We start from the raw sequence: 22,172 nt of genomic DNA, 5'->3' as shown, positions 1-22,172 counted from the left end.
TAAAAGAAAAAGCTGTGTTAAACTATTTCTTCCTCTAGCGAGGTCGGGTGTCACCGGATGCGGCACCTCACGGTGTCATCCCTCTCCTTTTTGTATATTACTGTAAATTTTGCAGTTGGTGTCACCCCCCCCCCCCCCCCCCGGTAAAAGCTTTAAAGTGTTCACATTTAATACTAAAGATGTTTATCTAACATGTCAGTTGTCAGCTGTTTATACAGCTCGATGTAGCATCGTTTTTTCTATAGTTTGCATGTTTACGTCCTGCTGTAACCCCCCCCCCCCTTTGTCTGAATCATCATTATATATTTTAAATTATTTTTTAACTCTAATTAACCATTCATTGAACTGACAAAAAACATATTTATTCTATACAGCAATTTTTCGTCTTGGTGTCAACCCCCTAAATGCAGTGTTTCTTCCAGACTTTTTTCTTTGGGGGGGGGGGGGGGGGGCACTTGAAATTTTCGGGGGGGGGGGGGGGGGCGGTAGACTTTCTTCGGGGGGCGGACACTGTAAAAGTATATATTTTCTATATAAATTATATAAATTTCATTTCGTTCGGGGTTGGGGGGGGGGGGGGCGGTAAAAAATTTTCGGGGGGGGGGGGGGGAGCTTCGTCCCCCCCGTCCTCGACGCCTCATTCCAGTCATTCTAGAAAGCAGATTTTTTCCCCCAGCATTTTTAGAAATCACAGGCAGTATTCCTAGCATATTGATGCGGGATGGTATTTCCCACCGTGGACCCGATAACCGGGGCTGAGGAGCGTTTTAATGTAGGCCTACGCGATTTCCAATGGCTACGTGATCAGCTTATATTGATGCCCAAATACGTATCTCGCACTAAGTCAGTCGTAAGACAAGCAAACGACGAAACATCAAGTTTTATAATACTTTTGAATTAACAAACAACATATCCATAACGCAAAACCGGCGCTGCTAACATATTGCGGAAAAAACCATTTAGGCCTAACAGTAAAAAAAAAAAAAAATACAACATAAGTTCAGAGCCCGCAATCGACGGGTTGAATGTTATGCTCTGCATTGGATACATTTTCACATCTATTTGTCAACATTTATTATTTTGTATCACGAAACGGCTTCTCAGGTCGACGGCGCGGGGCCCATGCGTGACGAACTTAAAAGAAACAGAGTTTGCAAAAAAAAAAAAAAATTAAATATTTTTCATAGCCACTCCTGGTCACTAAAATGCACGGACATACTAAGGTTGGAGATTGTGACTTTGCAGCCGCGGATGCCTGTAATGCTTTATTAGATATTCAACATGTTGCTTGGCACAACATAAGAGTTTTTGTCTTAGTGTCACTTCACCCCCACCCCCTAAAACAAATGGTCCACCCCACACCCCGACTCAGAGGCGTAGCGACCCTTCCCGGCGCCCGGGGACATACTTTCAATTTGGCGCCCCCTTGGGAGCAAATTTTCGATTTGCACCCCCCCTCGAACTTTTCATTTGCACCCCCCCCTCAAACTTTCGATTTGCACCCCCCTCGAACTTTTCATTTGCACCCCCCCCCCCCCCCCCTCAAACTTTCGATTTGCACCCCCTTCCCCCTCGAACTTTTCATTTGCACCCCCCTCTCAAACTTTCAATTTGGCGCCCCCCCCTAAGGTCGGCGCCCGGGGACATATGTCCCCCCCCGCCCCCCCTCGCTACGCTACTGCCCCGACTAGCGGCGTCTCTGCCCCCTAGCTAAGCCACTGGATCTTGTAGCTTCTCGGTTTGTCTTGTTTTAAATGCGATACACAGCGAAAATGCAAAAATGGAGGAGGTTAGGGTAAAACACTCAGAGAACAGGGTGAAGTCCGGCGCAAGCGCTTAGTGATGCCATTTGTGCCAGACAACTAGTCCTAATTTTTTAAAAAGGTAGGCTAATAACTTTATATGATAGTTTACACAAGAGGCTTAGCGAGGGAGAGGCGGGCTTGCGAACCGCACAAGGGCACTCGTTCTGATAATATTCAGTTGTTCACAATGATGTTTGTATACCGCGTTTACACTTACGACATGTATACTATACATTTCTAGAATTATATAAAAATTAGAGAACATGCAAGATTTTATAAATTTATTGGAGTACCCGCAAATGGAGTTAGACAGTTTTTATAAATATAATGCTGTGTAGACATTACCCACATGTTATTACCCCTCCTTCCCATCCCGCAGTACAATCACCCCTTCCCACCCCAACCTCATGGTAGCCATTTCCCCAGCTTCTTTGCTTGTCTATATCCTGCAGAAACAGCTTCGGATGAACAGGGCTAAATATTTGTTTGCTGAAAGGCTCGATTTCTTCGAACACTTGCATCTGCCAAGTTCATTATCATTAAACGTATTGAGATCGCTTTACAACTATACTGAGTCTATTATTAAGAAAAAAAGTAGATCTAGTTTTAAGAGTAGGGCCTATGTGACAGTCATTCCCCCTCACCCCTTCTTTTGTTTTTTAATGTTAATTATGTTCCGTTCTAAACCTATATAATTAGCCTATTACTTTTTTTTATCTGCCCGTTTTCATCAGTGTTTCTTCCAGACTTTTTTCTCCGGGGGGGGGGGGCACTAGAATTTTTTTTTTTGGGGGGGGGGGGGCTTTAATTCCCCCCCCCCCCCCCCCCGAAGAGATGCCTTGAAGAAACTCTGGTTTTCATAGTCAGTTGATTATGTGTGATCTCACGAGCACATTCTGGTGGGCCTATAGATTTATTCATGTCAGACGGAAACTGAAAATATGTCGATACACTTAAAACAAAATATTGGTCAAGGAAAAATTGGTTAAATTATATTTTTTAAATAATTATTTTTTTTGTAATTAATACCTAAACTGGTTTAAAGGCAAAATTGTAATGCCTTGGACATTACAATTATTTTTTATTAAAACGTGTTCGGGATTTAATTAAAGAAATATTAAGTAATTATAAAAATGTAATTTTTATTAGGGCCTAGAGAAGTTATACATTATGAAATCGTGGGCTCAAAAACTAAAGATCGGTAGTAGCAGGGGCGTAGCGAGGGGGGGGGGGGGGCGGGGGTGCGGACCGCACCTGGTGACACCATTTCAAGGGGGGGGGGGGGTTGCAGAACGATAACTTGAGGGGGGGGGGGTGCAAATCGAAAACTTGGACATTAGTCCCCGGGAAGGGTCGCTACGCCTCTGAGGGGTGACACCATTAAGTGCCGCACCGGGTGACACCCGACCTCGCTACGCCACTGTGTAGTAGGCCTATAATATGGGCACCGACGGACTCGCCTGATTTGATTAAGTCAACTATTATAGTAGCTGATTTGTATCGCTCTTTAAAATGAACGTAGGCGTCATAATTGCTGAGGAAATCTCGGCGCTAAAATTACACTCATGACGATCTGAATAATATGTGGTCAGAGTTTCTTCCAGGCATCTATTCGCCCCTCCCGCCCCGAAAAAGTCTACCCCCCAGTATCCGCCCCCCCCGGAAAATGTTGTCCGCCCCCCCACCCCGAAAAAAATCAAGTACCTCCCCCCCCCCCCCCCCTACGTGAATGGTGTAACAATGCATATAAGCACACAAACACGCATACGTTTGTTTTTAGAAAAATACAAATAGATTTAATACCTTTACTAAAATTAAAAAAGCGAGCCACGATTTACTCTTTTGTTTAAGAAGTGGTTCATTATAATATATCACAATAATAATTTGATTTCTACGTTTTAGTGCACAATTACATAAAAGCTTATTGAGTTTGTCAAGCTAGCTTAATTTTCAGTCAGATGGCTATGCTCTGGACACGCGCGTATTTGGGTCAAAGGTCAAATGAATATTCAAATATTTAGCTTTTTATAATTGACCGTGTTTGCGTATACACGTATAAAATAGTGTTAAAATAATAGAAACAATATTTATAATTTGAACTTCATATATATAATAATTGAAAGTTTTTGTTTTTTTATCAATATATTCGCATAATTCTATTAGGACTATATGAAGTTGAATACGAATCTAGGGCGCTAAATACTGAAAGCATAGATTGAGGCTGCCATTTCCCAGACCAGTGTTGTTCAGATCTGAGTAGAATCGTCCCACCACTTCACAAACTAAAATGGGTAAAAAAGGAGCAAAGAAACAAAAGGTAAAATGTGATCTTAGTTTAGTACATGCAATTATTTAGTCAAATACATCTGCATGAATGTCACCTCAAATAGTATACTTATAATAAATTAAAAGAAGAAGCCAATATTTTTAAACATCGAAACCACGTGTTGTCATTTTGTCAGAAATTGAACACGTGCCGTTTAAAATTTTGATATTGGTATTTTACAAATGGATTGACTTAAGCCCTGATCTTTTAATTTTAATTTATGTAACATAATCCATTGCTAAGTAGATAATAGATCTAGAATCTAGATCTGTCTATTCGTTATGATTCATTAGATAGAAAGTCAAGTAGATTCTCTAGATTAAAAACTCCCAAAAAGACTCAGTCTGCTACAGTTGAAACAAGAAATTCCACCCTTTTCAAGTGGCAGCCTTCAATCATGCCACTGTCTTCGCAATTGGTTTGGCCTATAATTTTTAGGAGCCATCAAATTGTGACCATTTTTTAAGACTGAATTGACGCTGACATTTTGGGATAGTGGCCAGTGTTAGCATTAACTGATTAACAGGCAAACATCGTATTTTAGTTGACTACCAACACCAGTGAGAACCTAACGCCGCTTTTTAAGCTTCTATTATCAGACACGGTTATGTATCTAATCCCCTTTTTGTTTCAAGCATAAGAAATCTTGCAAGGGATCGTAGTGACCATTCGTTTTTTAGAAATTCATGTTTAAATATTTAACAATCTAAGGATTAAGAATAGAATCATGGTTAAAACTTTCTCTTCAACAAATGTTGCCTTCTGGTTTTCAGGGATCAATAAAAACAAATCTTGTTGAATTTCCAAACCAGTAGCCACGAAATATGGGAGGCATGTTTATCTATTCTTCCATGATTAAATACACGTAACGAAAACATGCACGCAACTACAACCACCAGAATAGATATCAATTGACGAAAAAGTTACATGGCATATGAAAAGAATGCTTGTGCATACTTGTTATTGGGGAGACGTGGCAGCATTGAGTTTGCTCAGCATAGTCACTTCTTTAAAAATGTGTAGGGCCTACAAGTATTGGGTGTTTAGAAATCATAGGTCCTATTAGATATAATAGAAATTCAACAGAACTATCGACATATAACAAAAACTGCATCAAAATAATCTGCAAGAAAAATAGTCATTTTTAATACATGTGACTAGAATGTGTAGTTATAGATCAAACTTTGAAAAAAAGTTCCATGGCTACAAACAGCTTGCCTCTTCCTAGATCTCTATATGGTTAAAATTATGTGAAGGTATCTAGATAAAAATGGGATTATTATAGATACCAGCGTCCGATAATGGAATCATCTTTAAAATAGGGGTGTTGGGTTGTTAGTAGTATTGTAATCTCGACTAATTTTATGGTTAGAAATTAGGGTTAGGGACAGGGTTAGCATTGACATTAGCCAGCCATGTGTGTATTTAGTTAACTACCAGTAACCTAACACCCCTTTTTTAAAGATTACATTATCAGACACCGGTGTAAACATTCTCCCTAAAGTTTTAATTTTCACCAACTTTGTTAATAAAAATATATAGGCCAAGGCCTTTATTTTAATTGCACCAATCACATTTTAAAAATCTAGTTTCCGCTATAACCTGGTGCATTTGTTTCTACATTTTTATTTTGCCTTAAAAACATTCAAATTTGAAAGTAATGTATGCTGTAAATGAACTTCCATTTTTTAAACATTAGCATGCTGAAAAAAACTACACACAGCAGAGTTAAAAACTGTGGTTCTTGTTTTTAGAAGTAATTGTGATTAAATTATAGGCCTACACATTTTTTATGAATTCAAGATTCAGACCTGCATAAGCAATCGTGTATCCTATATGATTAGTCAGAGTAAAAGATTCAAAAAGAACAAGTCTGTTCAATTAATGGAAATTTATATAAAAGAACCACCGTTGGACGTTTTTTTATCTCCACTGGACAAACTATTTGTCGAACAGAACTAACATCAATTTTAAAGAGCAATCGCTTACAGCTGGATACTATTCCTAGGTTGTTTATTTGTGTCTGTTTTTTTTTTCAGACTGAAGTTGCTACACCAAAGGGCAAAAAAGCAACTCCAACCAAAGCAGTACAAGAAGACAGTGATGATTCTTCAGAAGAAGAGGTAAGCATTAAGTTGTTGATTATTGTATAAAATGAGTCGCACCCTAATCTACCTTAGTGAGTCATTCAACTTGTTTTCAATTTGCAATGCATAGATTTTTTAGTTCCCAGCATCATCTAAATTAAAAAATTTGTTTTTAAAAAATAACTATGATCTTAACCTTGGGCAAGATTTGCTCAATTTCCTGACTCCCCCTACCCCAACATACTGCGTATTTTATTTATTGTCCCATATATGTCAGGATTTGCTTGAAAAAGTTATACATCTTGTTCTGATTTTCCTAGGAAATTGAACAGAAGCCTGTACAGAAAAAGCCTGTTAAAGTAAAAGCAGTAAAGAAAGCAGATTCTGATGATAGTGAGGAGGAAATGGAAGGTATTACCTCGATAGCACCATTTATTCGATCTAATAATGGCATTCTCATATTTGTTCTGGCATTTCTTTATTTTTTATCTTGTCTTTTAAAGTTGAGAAACCTGCAAAGAAAACTGCTAAGGTTGTACCACAGCCTGAAAGTGATAGTTCTGAAGAAGAAAGTGAAGAGGAAGAAGTGGCTCCACCTCCAAAACAATCGAAGGATAAAGGTATTTTTATACTGAATTGCGGTTTCCATTTCTTCTTATAATGTACATTTTTAAAATTGGTAATGAGATAACATCGTACTTTCAGCCAAACAGAAAAAAAATGAAAAGGCCGGTGATGCAAATAAAAAAATGAAAAAGGCTCAAAAGGCTGCGTTGAAAGAGAAAAACGGTACTTAAGTATTGGATGTGTATCTGATTAGGTTTTCCTAAACATCTCTTACACAAATGAAGATACTGTTACCATTTCATTATACTTTTCGTCCATCTAATTTGTTGCTTTTGTGTCATCTTTAGCTAAAAAGAAACAGGCTAAGGAAAGTGACAGTGACGATAGTGAGGATGACGATGATGAAGAAGAAGAGAAACCAGTGCCTGCTAAAGGTAAATAGCGTAATCAATGTTCTAAGTGTTTCACTATGGATTGCTATGGCTATTAGTGCCTATCTTCTAAAACTTCAGAGGGTGAACCCATAAGGTGCTAAATATACCTTTCTTACCACTTTCTTGGTTTTATTTGATTTTCTTTTTGTTTAGGTAAAGCTGCTAATGGACAAAAGGCCAAAAAACCACAGGATTCAGATGGTAGGTACATATATACTGATTATTTTATTCATGCATTGTAGATTTTACCTTTGAACTTGTGTAATTCATTTAAATTTTGTTTAGATGATGATGACGACGATGATGATGAAGATGATGATGAAGAAGAGGAAACACCTGCACCAGCTAAGAGAAAGATTGACCAAAAACAAACAAAACAAGACAAATCATCCAAAAAGCCCAAGTTAGATGGTATGTTTCATTTTTAATGCACTTTTTATTTTGTTTTTATATTTTTTACAGATGTTAATCTATTATGTTTTATTAAATTTAGAATCTGCTGTAAATGGAGATTCAGAGACAGTGACACTTTTTGTCGGAAATGTTGGCAAGAATACATCTGAGGATGAGATCACAAATTTTTTCACAGACAATGATGTCAAAGTTGCTGCAGTGAGGAAGCAACAAGGCAAAGGGTACGCTTTTTAATCTAATTTTAGTTAGGCTCATTTTTGTTTTCCACACCAAGCTTTTTGTAAACATTTATATATTTTATTAATCTAGGACTGCATTTGTTGATCTTGAGGATGCTAGTGAGCTAGACGCAGCTCTGGCTTTAAGTGGAAGTGACATTAGTGGGAATAGCATTACAGTTGAAAAAGCTAAACCTAGAGGAGTTAAAGAGCCACAAAACAAATCATTTAGCGGTGGTGACAGTGGCGACAGTAAGTTTCTATTTCTGCTTTAAATCTAAAACCTGGTTTTGATATACTCCGGCTGCCGCTGTAAAACCAATTTTTAAGCATCTTAGGTATTTGTATAATCAAACATTTTTCTCCCCCTCTACAGAGGACACCAGGACACTTTTTGTTAAAAATTTACCAGAGGATGCCACAGTTGAAAGCTTACAAGAAATATTTGACTCAGCTTCAGACATCAGGATACCACAGAGAGATGGTTATCACAAAGGGTGAGTACTATCCTTTTAATACTTGTTTTTAATTAGGTATTCAGTCTTGTTGATTTTTTGTTTTGTCTTCAGTTTGCAGTTTTATATCTTCACTAATCATCTCTTATTTTCTATTTAGATTTTGTTTTGTAGAATTTGCTGATAGTGAAGCGTTAGAGGCAGCTATGTCAGAAAAGCAAGGTGCAGAATTGAATGGCAGTTCCTTGTATTTGGATTATATGGGAGCCAAAAGTTCATTCAAGAGAGGAGGCAGGGGTGGTGGTGACAGAGGAGGCAGGGGTGGTGGTGACAGACGTGGAGGAAGGGGAGGAAACTCTGGTAAGTACTGGTTATTGATTAATTTCTTAACAGTTTTCTTTAATTTGTTGGTGGTTTTTAATGAGTTTGTTTAATTTCCAGGTTTGAGAGGAGAATCCAAGGTTTTGTTTGTAAAGAATCTCAGTTATGACACAGATGAGGGTTCTCTAACAGCAGCATTTGATGGAGCAGTGTCAGCAAGAATTCCAACTTTCCCAGACTCCGGAAAACCTAAAGGGTATGTTTGTTATTAGTATCTTGCTACTTTGTCATTTTTAAAATTTTTACTCTGATGGCTTATATTAAGCCTAAGGGGTGACAATAGCCAGGCTAGAGAATTTGAAATTATGCCTCTGAGTGCTACACACAAGCAAATAGGTATATCTTCAAGAGGTGTGGATGTTTTAATTTTTTTTTAAATGTTGGTTATAAACATTACGAAAGTTCACCTTTTCATTTATGGTTAGACTAAATATTGGGTGGCTTGTTCAGACAACCTTTATCCAGCATAACAACCACTTACTGTCTAAACTTGTGTATTCCTTTCTGTCTTGTTTCCCCCAAGTACTTTCATATACAATTCTTGTATCCAAAATCGCTTACTCTCACATATGCAATCATTGCTTCATTGGATGACATTTTTTATTATAGGTTTGCTTTTGTGGATTTTAAATCTGCTGAGGCAGCTGCTGAAGCTTTTGATTCAATGAATGGACAAGCCATTGATGGCAGACAAGTAACTTTAGATTTTGCCGCTGATAAAGGAAGTGGTGGTGGCGGCGGTGGTTATGGAAGCCCACGTGGTGGAAGAGGTAAGTGACAGCTAAAAATAAATAAGTTGTATTTGATTTTTATTTTGGAGGCGGTAATTTGATGAATTGCATTATTTTATGTTATAAACTTTGTTCTACAGGTGGTGGTCGTGGATTTGGTGGAGGTAGAGGTTTTGGAGGAGGCAGAGGATTTGGAGGCAGGGGTAGGGGTGGTGATAGAGGACGTGGTGGACGAGGAGGTTTTAACAAAGGTAATGTAATTTACTAGTATGTTTTAATGTATAGCATATGGTAACAGTCTATTGTATATCTAAGCCAGTAAGCCCACACATTGTTGATGCGGTCAGCTGGTTAATGTAATAAATTTTTGTTTCAATTTGTTTTTAACTTTTTTTTTTTTAATTTCACAGCACGAGGTGGTATTGTCAGGAGTGAAGGAAAAAAGACATCTTTTGATGATTCCGACTAGATTTTATTGTTGGGGGGATGGGGTGGGGCATGGGATGGGAACTGATGGGCAGGGCTGGGATGGGGGAGGGAAAGATGTTTTTTTAAACATGAGATGAAATATCGCTGTGTTCATGTGTATTCAATCATTGTAAAGCTTTTTGTTCTCTATTTTAGAATGTTAATGTCTCCATTAAACTTTTATCTCAAATGAATTATGTTTTTGTTGTTTTCATAATTTAAAACACTGGTGTTCAATGTTTTTTGAGGTATTCGCCCATAATCCAATGACTTCACTTAATCACCTGGAGTCGAGTAGCGAAACATAAATTGTTCCCTCTTTTGTTTTCTGTGAATATCTGAATTTTCCATGGTTGACGTGGAATATCGGGCCCTTAACCATTAAATTTCATCTTCCTCTTGGTAAAGCCTTTGCTGCTGTGTTTAGCAACCCTTTGTTTACCAGGAAGATCATATTCAATGAATTGTGCCTCACGATTGTATCCTTGACATGTCAAATTTGTAATACTTTAGTGCCTCATGCTGCACACCAGGGATGTGACTTTTCCGAATTTTAGCGGAAATCCGATTTTTCCGTTTCAGTTGCGATTTTCCTCCGCTGATTTAATTTTCGCCGAATTTTTCCGCCGAGTTTCAATTTTTGTCGATTTTTTACGAAGTTTTAAAAATTAGGAAAAAAAACGGAAATGTCTTCTACGGAAAGGGCCGACATGCTCATTCCACGTATTCGTATTTAAATCGACAACTACTGTACTTTGGTCAAACGGACACGCGAATATGCGCATTTCTTTTCGATTGGTCGATTGCGCTAGGTCTGACGGTGCTAGATCAAGATTAAATGTAGATTAAGATTCGGAATTTCAGCGGACTTTCGAATTTTTCAAAGCACACTTTTTTTAGCCCAAATTTTCCGCTGATATTTTAAGTTAACTATTTAACAAAAACACGGAAAAGGTAATCTAAAATAATGCAGTTATTTAATTAAAACTTACATCTCTTAAGCCTGGTAATCTAGCTATCGATATAGCCTAATTTACCTATCGGTATTTTAACCCGCCTAAATCTACAGTTTCTCTCTGATTCTATTTTATTTCGCAATCTCAAATTAATATTGAAATCCTTGCAAAAGGTGACTATGAGGACTAGACTAACCCGCCCCACCTCGTAGCAACGGTGGCTCTTGTGACCTCACCTTGACCCCAAGTACGTTTTCGGTACTGCTTGTGGAAAAAAAAATGACGTCACAGTCAATTTCTAATAGCTGTTCCTGCAATACGTATGCTTCGTAGGCCTACAGATAAAAAAATATACTAAACTCAACGTGACTACGACCGTGTCTTGTTTGTGGAAGAAAAAATACGTTCAGACTGTGGGGGGAGTCTGGCTTTTGTAGGAGAGAGGGGAGGTAAAAAAAAACGTGGATGACCCCTAACAATTTACAGCTATTCCTAAAAAACAAAAATATCGATGTGGCTTGGTTATCATAATGAAATTGGTTCACACGTCAGACCCTTTCTAATTTTAGCTAACCTGGTCCATTTCATTTTTTCCATCACATGAACCTAAAACTTTCAAATTGTAACTAATCTTAATCTAGGGTCTTTACAGTTGAAGACAAATATTTTTACCAATCCAATCTTTAAAAGAATATATATTAGGCTTTTGGCCCCCTATTTAAAACAGGGGTACATCTAGAATCTACACTAGATTAGTACAGATTAAATTAGCTTAATGGTAAAATAAAACTTAATTGCTACTTTTGTTACATTGTAATTTTTAAAAAGTTGTTTATAAGGTAAACATCAAATTGCAATTAGACTAGACTTTCAATGTTATTTTAGAGTAACATAAACTTCTTGTATTTAAAATATTAACTTCATTAAACAATTAATTAGTACAGTAACAGTATAAAGCTGCTTAACCACGATAAAAAGTAGATAAAACATATTGAGTTATTATCCGAAAAAAATTTCCTAATTTTTTTTCCTGGTCTGGTCACATCCCTGTGCACACGCTCTGCCTCAGGATTTGGTAGTGTTACATAGTCTTTGCCTCAGATTTTTTTGAATACGGTGTACAGCAACCTCTCTTAAAATCTATCAAAGCCTTAAGACCTCGATCTGTATATCCTTACAAGATTGCCAGTACATCCTTATGCGGAGTTTGGCCATACAGTAGGTTATTATACGGGGCCGAGGACATTCAAGACTGAAGCACGTCAGTTCTTGTCATTGGTATTGGTTTCTTTTCGAAACTTCTTAAGACCTGCACGCTGTGATTGATGTAACCATTTAGAATATACATCTCTAGCCGTTCTAGTCGCAGAACCTGAGGCATAGCTAGGGGAAGGCTGGTGTCGCTAAACAGGGTAGGATAATTATTAAAATAGCAGCCAGTCCATATTCAAGCATTAACTTCGATTTCAGTAATGCGTCTTATATAATTAGCTTTTTTACACCAATTGTGACAAAAAATACATATTGTCAAACGCTTAAGTCGCGTGGGGGAGGGGGGAAGGGACCAAAATTGATAGCTCTTTGAGTGTGACTAGTGCAACCAGGAAGAGAAGGGGGTGACACTAGCCATCCTGTCCTTACAACACAACACTGAAGTAGAACGCTTCTGAAAAAAAATGTCCCATGTATTCGTGATATTTTAAAAACTTTTATCTATTCAGTATCTAAACTATTCGTTACAAAGTTGAAAATAAAAATCTAAAAGTATTCATAAATTTATTGATGGAGAACCATTTAGATTGAGAACCAGAGAAGCTTACTATTTGATACTGGTTATCAAAACAACCCCTCGCTACAGATGAACTCTCGTTTTTTTTTTGGCTGTGTTCCAACAAATAATTAAGGCATGCTGGCACAGAATGCATGCCCGTCCTAATTTCTAAATCTAATCTGGAATGGACCTCTCGCAAATGTCCGTGTGGCCGATCGTTGTTCCCCCTTCAAATGCATGACTCACTCGTCTATTTTTATCCGGCCATGTCGCTTCAATCGTGGCCTGTCCCTCAAGGTTGGCATTGGAGACGCGACACGGGGCGGTGCAGCTGTTCGCCGGCTCGACTTGCCGCGGCTGATGATGCAACGAACGACACATGCTTTGAGTTACAAAGCGTAGATTAACATGTGCTAAGATTTTTCCCGCACGCAGTAGATGTGTAGTACTAGTAGTATCTTAAACGGCGTTCAGAAGTAAAGCAATAGGCTTAACCAAGCATAAAGCGTAAAAGAAAAAAAAACTAATTGTAATAGTGCATTCCTTAATATCTATATTTTGTTATTAATTTTGAGTACGTATCGACGTCCCCCCCCCCCCCTCACACAGGACGAAAAAAGATAAATTATAAAATTTTCTTTATTCAGTGTCTGCTATTCCCCCCCCCCTCTTAACCTTACTGCAAAAAATTGAATATCGAAGAATCAAAAGCTTGAAAAGCGGTTCAAAGTTGTAGTTACAAGAAAGCTTATTTTTCAACCAAATTTGAATATTTTATAAAAATGTGTGAAATAAGTACAGAATAACTTCCGTTTTTTTTTTATTAAGGCTAGAAATATTCAAACAAGTTATCATTAGTAATATAACATTTGAGCATAGTCTTAAAATAGTGAGATCATCACAATAAAAAGATTCGCAAATACATTTTAAACATTTTGAATCGAACTGAAAAAGTCTACCATTTGCAAAACTCTTCGCCCTAAACAATTTGTTTTTTATCTTTGTAAAACCTTTAATGTGACTTTTTTGTTTTACTTTCTCTGGCCACTCTTGTTGACAGGGACAGGACGGTATTAAAAAATTTAATTGATAAAATAATTTTTTTTTTCAACGGCTTATCATTTATCATTAATACAAAAATTTGAAAATAAATGCAATTAATGGTCCCAAACGGGTTTAATTTTTAAAAATGTCACCATTATTTTATCGCTTACCATATTTTAAAATAATTTTAATTCTTTTTACGATGATTATATAATTTGAGACCACTTTTCGCAACTACACAAGCAGATCACTGGCACAAAGATCCTACAATACTCTCGTTTCATCTTGTGTAATGGATGTACTGAGGTAACATTTCTAGTTGTGTAATGAAGTGGATGTACTGTGGTAGCATTTCTAGTTGTGTAATAAAGTGGATGTAGTGTGGTAGCATTTCTAGTTGTGTAATGAAGTGGATGTACTGTGGTAGCATTTCTAGTTGTGTAATGAAGTGGATGTACTGTGGTAGCATTTCTAGTTGTGTAATAAAGTGGATGTACTGTGGTAGCATTTCTAGTTGTGTAATGAAGTGGATGTACTGTGGTAGCATTTCTAGTTGTGTAATAAAGTGGATGTACTGTGGTAGCATTTCTAGTTGTCTAATAAAGTGGATGTACTGTGGTAGCATTTCTAGTTGTCTAATGAAGTGGATGTACTGTGGTAGCATTTCTAGTTGTGTAATGAAGTGGATGTACTGTGGTAGCATTTCTAGTTGTGTAATAAAATGGATGTACTGTGGTAGCATTTCTAGTTGTGTAATGAAGTGGATGTACTGTGGTAGCATTTCTAGTTGTGTAATAAAGTGGATGTACTGTGGTAGCATTTCTAGTTGTCTAATAAAGTGGATGTACTGTGGTAGCATTTCTAGTTGTCTAATAAAGTGGATGTACTGTGGTAGCATTTCTAGTTGTCTAATGAAGTGGATGTACTGTGGTAGCATTTCTAGTTGTGTAATGAAGTGGATGTACTGTGGTAGCATTTCTAGTTGTGTAATGAAGTAGATGTACTGTGGTAGCATTTCTAGTTGTGTAATGAAGTAGATGTACTGTGGTAGCATTTCTAGTTGTGTAATGAAGTAGATGTACTGTGGTAGCATTTCTAGTTGTTAATGAAGTGGATGTACTGTGGTAGCATTTCTAGTTGTGTAATGAAGTAGATGTACTGTGGTAGCATTTCTAGTTGTGTAATGAAGTGGATGTACTGTGGTAGCATTTCTAGTTGTGTAATGAAGTAGATGTACTGTGGTAGCATTTCTAGTTGTGTAATGAAGTGGATGTACTGTGGTAGCATTTCTAGTTGTGTAATGAAGTGGATGTACTGTGGTAGCATTTCTAGTTGTTAATGAAGTGGATGTACTGTGGTAGCATTTCTAGTTGTGTAATGAAGTAGATGTACTGTGGTAGCATTTCTAGTTGTGTAATGAAGTGGATGTACTGTGGTAGCATTTCTAGTTGTGTAATGAAGTAGATGTACTGTGGTAGCATTTCTAGTTGTGTAATGAAGTGGATGTACTGTGGTAGCATTTCTAGTTGTGTAATGAAGTGGATGTACTGTGGTAGCATTTCTAGTTGTGTAATGAAGTGGATGTACTGTGGTAGCATTTCTAGTTGTGTAATGAAGTGGATGTACTGTGGTAGCATTTCTAGTTGTGTAATAAAGTGGATGTACTGAGGTAGCATTTCTAGTTGTGTAATGGATGTACTGTGGTAGCATTTCTAGTTGTGTAATGGATGTACTGTGGTAGCATTTCTAGTTGTGTAATAAAGTGGATGTACTGAGGTAGCATTTCTAGTTGTGTAATGGATGTACTGTGGTAGCATTTCTAGTTGTGTAATGAAGTAGATGTACTGTGGTAGCATTTCTAGTTGTGTAATGAAGTGGATGTACTGTGGTAGCATTTCTAGTTGTGTAATGAAGTGGATGTACTGTGGTAGCATTTCTAGTTGTGTAATGAAGTGGATGTACTGTGGTAGCATTTCTAGTTGTGTAATGAAGTGGATGTACTGTGGTAGCATTTCTAGTTGTGTAATAAAGTGGATGTACTGAGGTAGCATTTCTAGTTGTGTAATGGATGTACTGTGGTAGCATTTCTAGTTGTGTAATGGATGTACTGTGGTAGCATTTCTAGTTGTGTAATAAAGTGGATGTACTGAGGTAGCATTTCTAGTTGTGTAATGGATGTACTGTGGTAGCATTTCTAGTTGTGTAATGAAGTGGATGTACTGTGGTAGCATTTCTAGTTGTGTAATGAAGTGGATGTACTGTGGTAGCATTTCTAGTTGTGTAATGAAGTGGATGTACTGTGGTAGCATTTCTAGTTGTGTAATAAAGTAGATGTACTGTAGTAGCATTTCTAGTTGTGTAATGAAGTGGATGTACTGTGGTAGCATTTCTAGTTGTGTAATGAAGTGGATGTACTGTAGTAGCATTTCTAGTTGTGTAATGAAGTGGATGTAGTGTGCTAGAATTGTTAGGGATGAGACAAAAAGTACTTTGTTTTTGTAGACTACACTTGCATGTTTCGACCAATACAATTTCATTATTACTTACTACTCAGGACATATCTCAAATTTTAATTTGCAGTTTTACCATAAATGTTTGCACCACCTCAGAGGCGTAGCGACCCTTCCCGGCGCCCGGGGAGAAACGTTTAATTTGGCGCACCCCTCGGGAGCAAATTGAAAATTTGCACCCCCCTCAAAATTTTGATTTGCACCCCCCTCTCAAACTTTCGATTTGCACCCCCCCCTCAAACTATTTATAATGCGAAAATGCAGCTATGTTGACATTTTAATTTGTTTTTACAACCCATTTTGGCGCCCCCTAAGGTCGGCGCCCGGGGACATATGTACCCCCTGCCCCCCCCCCCCCCCATCGCTACGCCTCTGCACCACCTCCATTTTAACGATTGTTTGACCTCAATTGATACGAATTTTAGGTTTCAGAGTTTCTTCCAGGCATCTCTTCGGGGGTGCAGAGCCCCCCCCCCCCCCAAAGAAAGTCTACCGAACGAGATGGAATTTATATAGTAAATATACACTTTTACTAGTGTGCGCCCCCCCCCCCCCCCGAAAAATGTAAACCCTCCGAAAATATCAAGTGCCCCCCGGAGAAAAAAGTCTGAAAGAAACACTGTTCCTAATCTCCTCCAAGGTTTACTACAGCTGTAAAGAAAAACGTTGGTGTGAACGTGTCGGAATGTTTAGCCGATTGCCCAAGGAATACACCAGCAGGGTATAATGTTAATACTGCCATTATTTTATAAGATGTTATGTTAAGTTAAACTATCAAACTGGGCGGAATAGGGAATAGATTTTCCGTTTCCATTTGAAGTGATAGTGTGGTCAGTAATATCAGTGCATTTGCAAAAGAATTTTTCAGAGAAGGGGACACTTTTCTCTTAAATTATCCGGAGGACGGAAATCGTATAATTTTTTTTTTTCATATTTTACCCCACCACCTGGGGTGGGGGGGGGTGGGGGGGGGGGGTGGAAGCATTGAACGTGCCTAAAAAGAAACTCAGTATTATCAGTGTTTCTTCCAGACTTTTTTCTCCGGGGGGGGGGGGGCACTTGCAATCTTCGGGGGGGGGGGGGGGCGGTAAACTTTCTCCGGGGGGGTGGACACTGTTAAAAGTATATATTTTCTATATAAATTATATAAATTTCATTTCGTTCGGGGGGGGGGGGGGCGGTAAAAATTTTTCGGGGGTAGCCCCCCCCGAAGAGATGCCTGGAAGAAACTCTGAGTATTATGCCCCGCTGCCTTTACTCTCACTTGCGTCAGGTACCCATCAGTACTATACTGGTCCGACCACGCCATAAATTATGAAAACAAAATTCACCAAAAAAAAACAACTGTGGGGGTTGGGGGGTGGTCGGATTATCTTGTAAATAAAGCCGATATGGATGACTCAACGAAAAGCGGACCAAAATAAGTCCAGTTCTCTAACTTGCTAAGGCATAAAAATAGGATCGGTCTTTTAAATCATTTAACTTTTGCATACTTTTAAAATATTACTTGCAGCCCGATGAAAACAATTATCCCAGTGTTCAAATTAAATTGAATTCTGACATTAATTAAAATAAGACTGTTTTAATTTTTTTACTTATGTATGTCTATATATATATATATGTATATATATATGTATATGTATATATATATATATATATATATATATATATATATATATATATATATATATATATATATATATATATATATATATATATATATATATATATATATATATATATATATATATATATATATATATATAGGCCTATACATACATACATATATTTTTATCTAGATACCCAGTGGCGTTGTGAGTCATGATAAAATAAATCAACCCGGTAGCTCTCAGAGTATTCCCACCACGACACACACCCGCCGGCGAAATGGCGCATCGCCCACAGAGCAAATCGAACACGTTGTGGCTAAGACAGGTCTAACCGCGGCGTATGCGCCTGGGCGAGTGTGTGTGTGCGTGTTGCGCGTGAGCAGTGTGGATGACTCGTCAGTTGAAAAGATCGATCGGTCAAAACGGGGCCCACCACGCCGGGTTCACGACTGGCCACGGGTTCCAGAAATACAAGAGGAAGAATGCGTCCGCTCTAGGTTAAAAAATATAAAAAAATTGTAAGAGAAAATAAATAACGAAATAAATAAATAATAAAAAAAAACGTGTTCGACTATTTACCGAGCAGTAACTGTGTCATTAGCATTTTTGCCGCGTGCACCTACTCTACTCTCGAGGCGTTCGGGGTATAACAAAATTATTTCGCGTGATCTCAGTGGTGAAATACCTCTGCGTGGAGGTGGTGAGTACTTCACCCACACGGCGGGTACAGTCCTGCTGCACGGTGCTGGGAACTCTTCGACACTCACTCAAGAATGTGACCTGCTTACGAGGCTGAAGTGTGGTCAAGAGTCAGAGAGAGGAAAAAAAAAGATTTGGGATAGTTTTTGGAAAGCGATGTTTCTCTTTCTGTTTTGAAGGTACTAGAATTTGGGATTGTTCTGTTTAAAAGGTAAGTATTTTCTCAGTACTTATGCAATACTATTTTATATTATTTTTTTTAAAGCTAAATTATATAATTTCACAATACTTTCATAAGTTAACAAGTGGCTGTATTGACTAGATTACTCATTGGATAGATTAGGGGCATATAATCCAATTCACGTTTTAGTTATATATCCCTAATGTCTAATCCCTTTATGTTTTCAATGGGTTTTAGCTAGATCTAGAGGAGGTGGGTCATTTGGGTGTGTAGTGTTGGCTGGATGGTGTTGGATGGGGGAGTAGTGGTAAATTGGTTAGGTCAGTTGTATAGTTAGTTGATTGCGTTGGTGGGGTGTGGGGGTGGTTGGCTAAAGCGTGGGTGAGGGTAGTTGGTTGGGTAGATAGGTGGGGGTAGTGGTAGTTGGTTGTGTAGATGGGTGGGGGTAGTGGTAGTTGGTTGGGTAGATAGGTGGGGGTAGTGGTAGTTGGTTGGGTAGATGGGTGGGGGTAGTGGTAGTTGGTTGGGTAGATGGGTGGGGGTAGTGGTAGTTGGTTGGGTAGATGGGTGGGGGGTAGTGGTAGGCGGGTTGGTTCCGTGGGGGGGGGGTAGTGGTAGACGGGTTGGTTTCGTGGGGGGTGGGGGGTGGGGTGTAGTGGTAGCCGGTTGGGTAGATGGGTGGGGGTAGTGGTAGGCGGGTTGGTTTCGTGGAGGGTGGGGTGTAGTGGTAGCCGGTTGGGTAGATGGCTAAGTGAGTGGGTAGTGATACTTTGTTTGGGTGGGTAGTGGTAGTTGGGTGGTTGGGTGGACAGTGATGGCTTGGGTGGGTGAGTAAGAATGGGTAGTTAGTTAATAGTTGTGGTTGGGTATAGACAGTGGCAGTTGGATGGTTGCAAGGGTGAGTAAGGTAGTTGGGTGGTTGTTTGGTTGGGTGGAGGTGATTGACTGAATCTTATCATGACGCTAGCCAGTGAATGAATGACGCCTGTCGTAGAGTCAGCATATCAAAAGACACATTCTCGTCTTGTCAAATGCGACCAAACGACAAGTTTTGAGTCAGCTGACCAAAGAACTGACTCTTGTCTCGACGCATATCTTGAAGTCAGTATAAAAAATTACCAACTGGACATGTTAATTAAATCTGTTAAGAAAACTGAACAATACCAGAAACCTAATTTCGGTTGTGTTTTCCGCTTGTCATTTCAAAATTGAAGAAGTACTCGTTTTTAATGATCTTTTCCGAACAAAGTCTGGCGCAGTAGAGTTAATCTGTTGCTGTTAATGGCCTATGTAGTGGCCCACTAGTATGCCAAGTTCATCGTCCATCTGCCTTTGATTTCACCGAGTAAGGTCAGGTACTCATTAAAGCTGGATCGGCTCAGGCCTACCGCACTGGAGCAGAGTTTTATTGAGGGCAGTCACGCGCTACTGCACGGCGACACGCTTGATTTGTGGTCGAAGTAAATACATATTTCATGTCTTCTATATCTTTGTAAGAAAACTGCAAAACGTGTCTTGTTGGTTCTTGAAGGTCTTGTTGTTTAACCGCACACACTCCATGCTAGAAGTACCGATTGAAACTTTGTCAACGTGAAACATTTATTTTCTGACAGACACCTGCCGGAAATTTAAAATTCGCCCCCGAAAGTTTCACGGAAGTTTCTTAAGCCTCTCTCAATGAGAGCAACGTCTGACGGGAATTGTGTTTCGGAGGGGGTGGGGGTGGGATGGGGAGGGGGGGGGGGCGCTAGACTATTGTGACTTATGAGAGTTTTGTTAAGAAATGTGACGGTGACATTTTTTTTCACCAGGGATGGACGCGAAAGGGGGGGGGGGAGTTTTTGGCGACAACTATTAGTTAAAAAAAACAACTCGGTTATTGCTGTGTGAAGACATTGATGTTTATGGACCCCTTAAAGATGAATTGCCAAAACAAAAATGAAACATTAAAAAAAACTTTAAAGTTTCTGGCTAAGAAATATTCCGAAAAAAAAAGGAAATTCTTTTCACGCCACTCCACCCCCCCCCCTCCCGGGTCTCCGGGTTTTTGTAACAGCCAAGTTTGGCCTTGATTAAGACAGCGAGTGATTGATTTTTTTTGGTTAAATTGTTTTTGTAAGCTCCGTGAATAATTTACATTGGTTTCAGAGGCAGGGTTTGTTGGCGCGCTCCATCCATTCATTATCGGTGGGGTGGGGTGGGGGGGGGGGGGGGGGGCGGGGGGGGGGGGGGGTGAGCTAGAATAAATTGCACCCCCTTCTAAACTCCATGCAGCAGAAGACGTGGTTAAATTTAGATCCGTCCTGTTCACTTCCGTTCCGGGGAGCATTCGTTAATATTTTTTTTTTGCCTCCGGGAACATTCGTTAATATTTCTGTTCGCCTCTCGGGAATTCGTACGTCGGTTCTAGGTCGCCTTTGATGTGAGGCCAACCTTTTCATGGAAAACATAGCCACAGACCCAGGCACTCTGTTGAGTTGAAAACGTAATTAAGTCTTACACGCGTACGTGGGTGCTTAATTAGGCTCGGGGAAAACAATTCAGTTTTTAATGCTTAGAACGTTTTAAAAAATATGCGATCGACGTAGGAAAAAAAAACAACAAAAACTACATTTAAAATTTGTAAAGCCAGTTCTACTAGCTCTCTGAACAAATTCAAAATGTACTAACCTATTAGCATATTCAAATTCTTGTAGTCTTTTAACAAGGGACTGGAAATACCTGTTTTACAAAATACGATTGGCCAGTTCGGTTTAAAATAAAAATAGAAATGTGTTCGATGTTATCAGGTGATGGTGCATTCTTCTGAAGTTATTTAAGTTTCGTTATTGGGGGGGGGGGGGGGGGAGGGGGGTGGTGGTGGTGGTGGGTGTTAAAACGTTAATAACTACGGAGAAGATAATTTTATTTACCTACAAGCCGAAAGAAAATTAAAATGTTATATATGTCACTAAAAACAAATGAGATATTGACCAGTTAGATGAGATATTGACTACTACAAACAAATGAGATATTGACCACTACAAGCAGATGAGATATTGACCACTACAAACAGATGAGATATTGACCACTACAAACAGATGAGATATTGACCACTACAAACAGATGAGATATTGACCAGTATAGATGAGATATTGACCAGTATAAATAAGACATTAACCAGTATAGATGAGATATTGACCATTACAAACAGATGAGATATTGACCACTACAAACAAATGAGATATTGACCACGACAAACAGAAGATATATTGACCACTACAAACAGATGAGATATTGACCAGTATAGATGAGATATTGACCAGTATAAATGAGACATTGAGATATTGACCAGTATAGTTGAGATATTGACCAGTATAGATGAGATATTGACCACTACAAACAGATGAGATATTGACCAGTATAGATGAGATATTGACCAGTATAAATAAGACATTGACCAGTATAGATGAGATATTGGGCCACTACAAGCAGATGAGATATTGACCACTACAAACAGATGAGATATTGACCAC

The 22,172-nt window shown here is 38.7% G+C and overlaps 1 protein-coding gene across 2 annotated transcripts; it reads left to right on the top strand.

Moving 5' to 3' along the window:
• Positions 1 to 3,973: 3,973 nt before the first annotated feature.
• On the top strand, positions 3,974 to 10,081 carry LOC131930785 (nucleolin). 2 transcript variants are annotated; one of them, XM_059287401.1, is made up of 16 exons: positions 3,974 to 4,122; positions 6,171 to 6,254; positions 6,539 to 6,629; positions 6,722 to 6,838; positions 6,924 to 7,007; positions 7,133 to 7,219; positions 7,373 to 7,420; positions 7,505 to 7,630; positions 7,713 to 7,854; positions 7,943 to 8,103; positions 8,228 to 8,348; positions 8,467 to 8,666; positions 8,748 to 8,883; positions 9,297 to 9,457; positions 9,559 to 9,669; positions 9,829 to 10,081. In XM_059287401.1, exons 1-16 carry the CDS (start codon positions 4,093 to 4,095, stop codon positions 9,885 to 9,887), a joined length of 1,758 nt encoding a protein of 585 aa, XP_059143384.1. In that variant the 5' UTR covers positions 3,974 to 4,092; the 3' UTR covers positions 9,888 to 10,081. The 2 variants fall into 2 exon arrangements, with proteins under 2 accessions (XP_059143384.1, XP_059143386.1); XM_059287403.1 differs by lacking the exon at positions 6,924 to 7,007.
• The last annotated feature ends 12,091 nt before the right edge of the window (positions 10,082 to 22,172 follow it).

Source organism: Physella acuta, unplaced genomic scaffold, assembly GCF_028476545.2.
Source record: "Physella acuta isolate Inbredline_101_S28 unplaced genomic scaffold, ASM2847654v3 ptg001846l, whole genome shotgun sequence".
Classification (NCBI taxonomy): Eukaryota; Metazoa; Mollusca; class Gastropoda; family Physidae; genus Physella; species Physella acuta.
Note: the sequence above shows the minus strand (reverse complement) of the source record. Positions and strands in the feature narration are given on the sequence as shown.

Bases quoted from the DNA above. Each gene is read 5' to 3' on its own strand.
- LOC131930785 (XM_059287401.1), top strand. From the start codon at position 4,093: ATGGGTAAAAAAGGAGCAAAGAAACAAAAG. The intron at 8,349-8,466 runs GTGAGTACTATC...TTTTCTATTTAG, and splicing joins AGAGATGGTTATCACAAAGG to ATTTTGTTTTGTAGAATTTG. The intron at 8,884-9,296 runs GTATGTTTGTTA...TTTTTATTATAG, and splicing joins GACTCCGGAAAACCTAAAGG to GTTTGCTTTTGTGGATTTTA.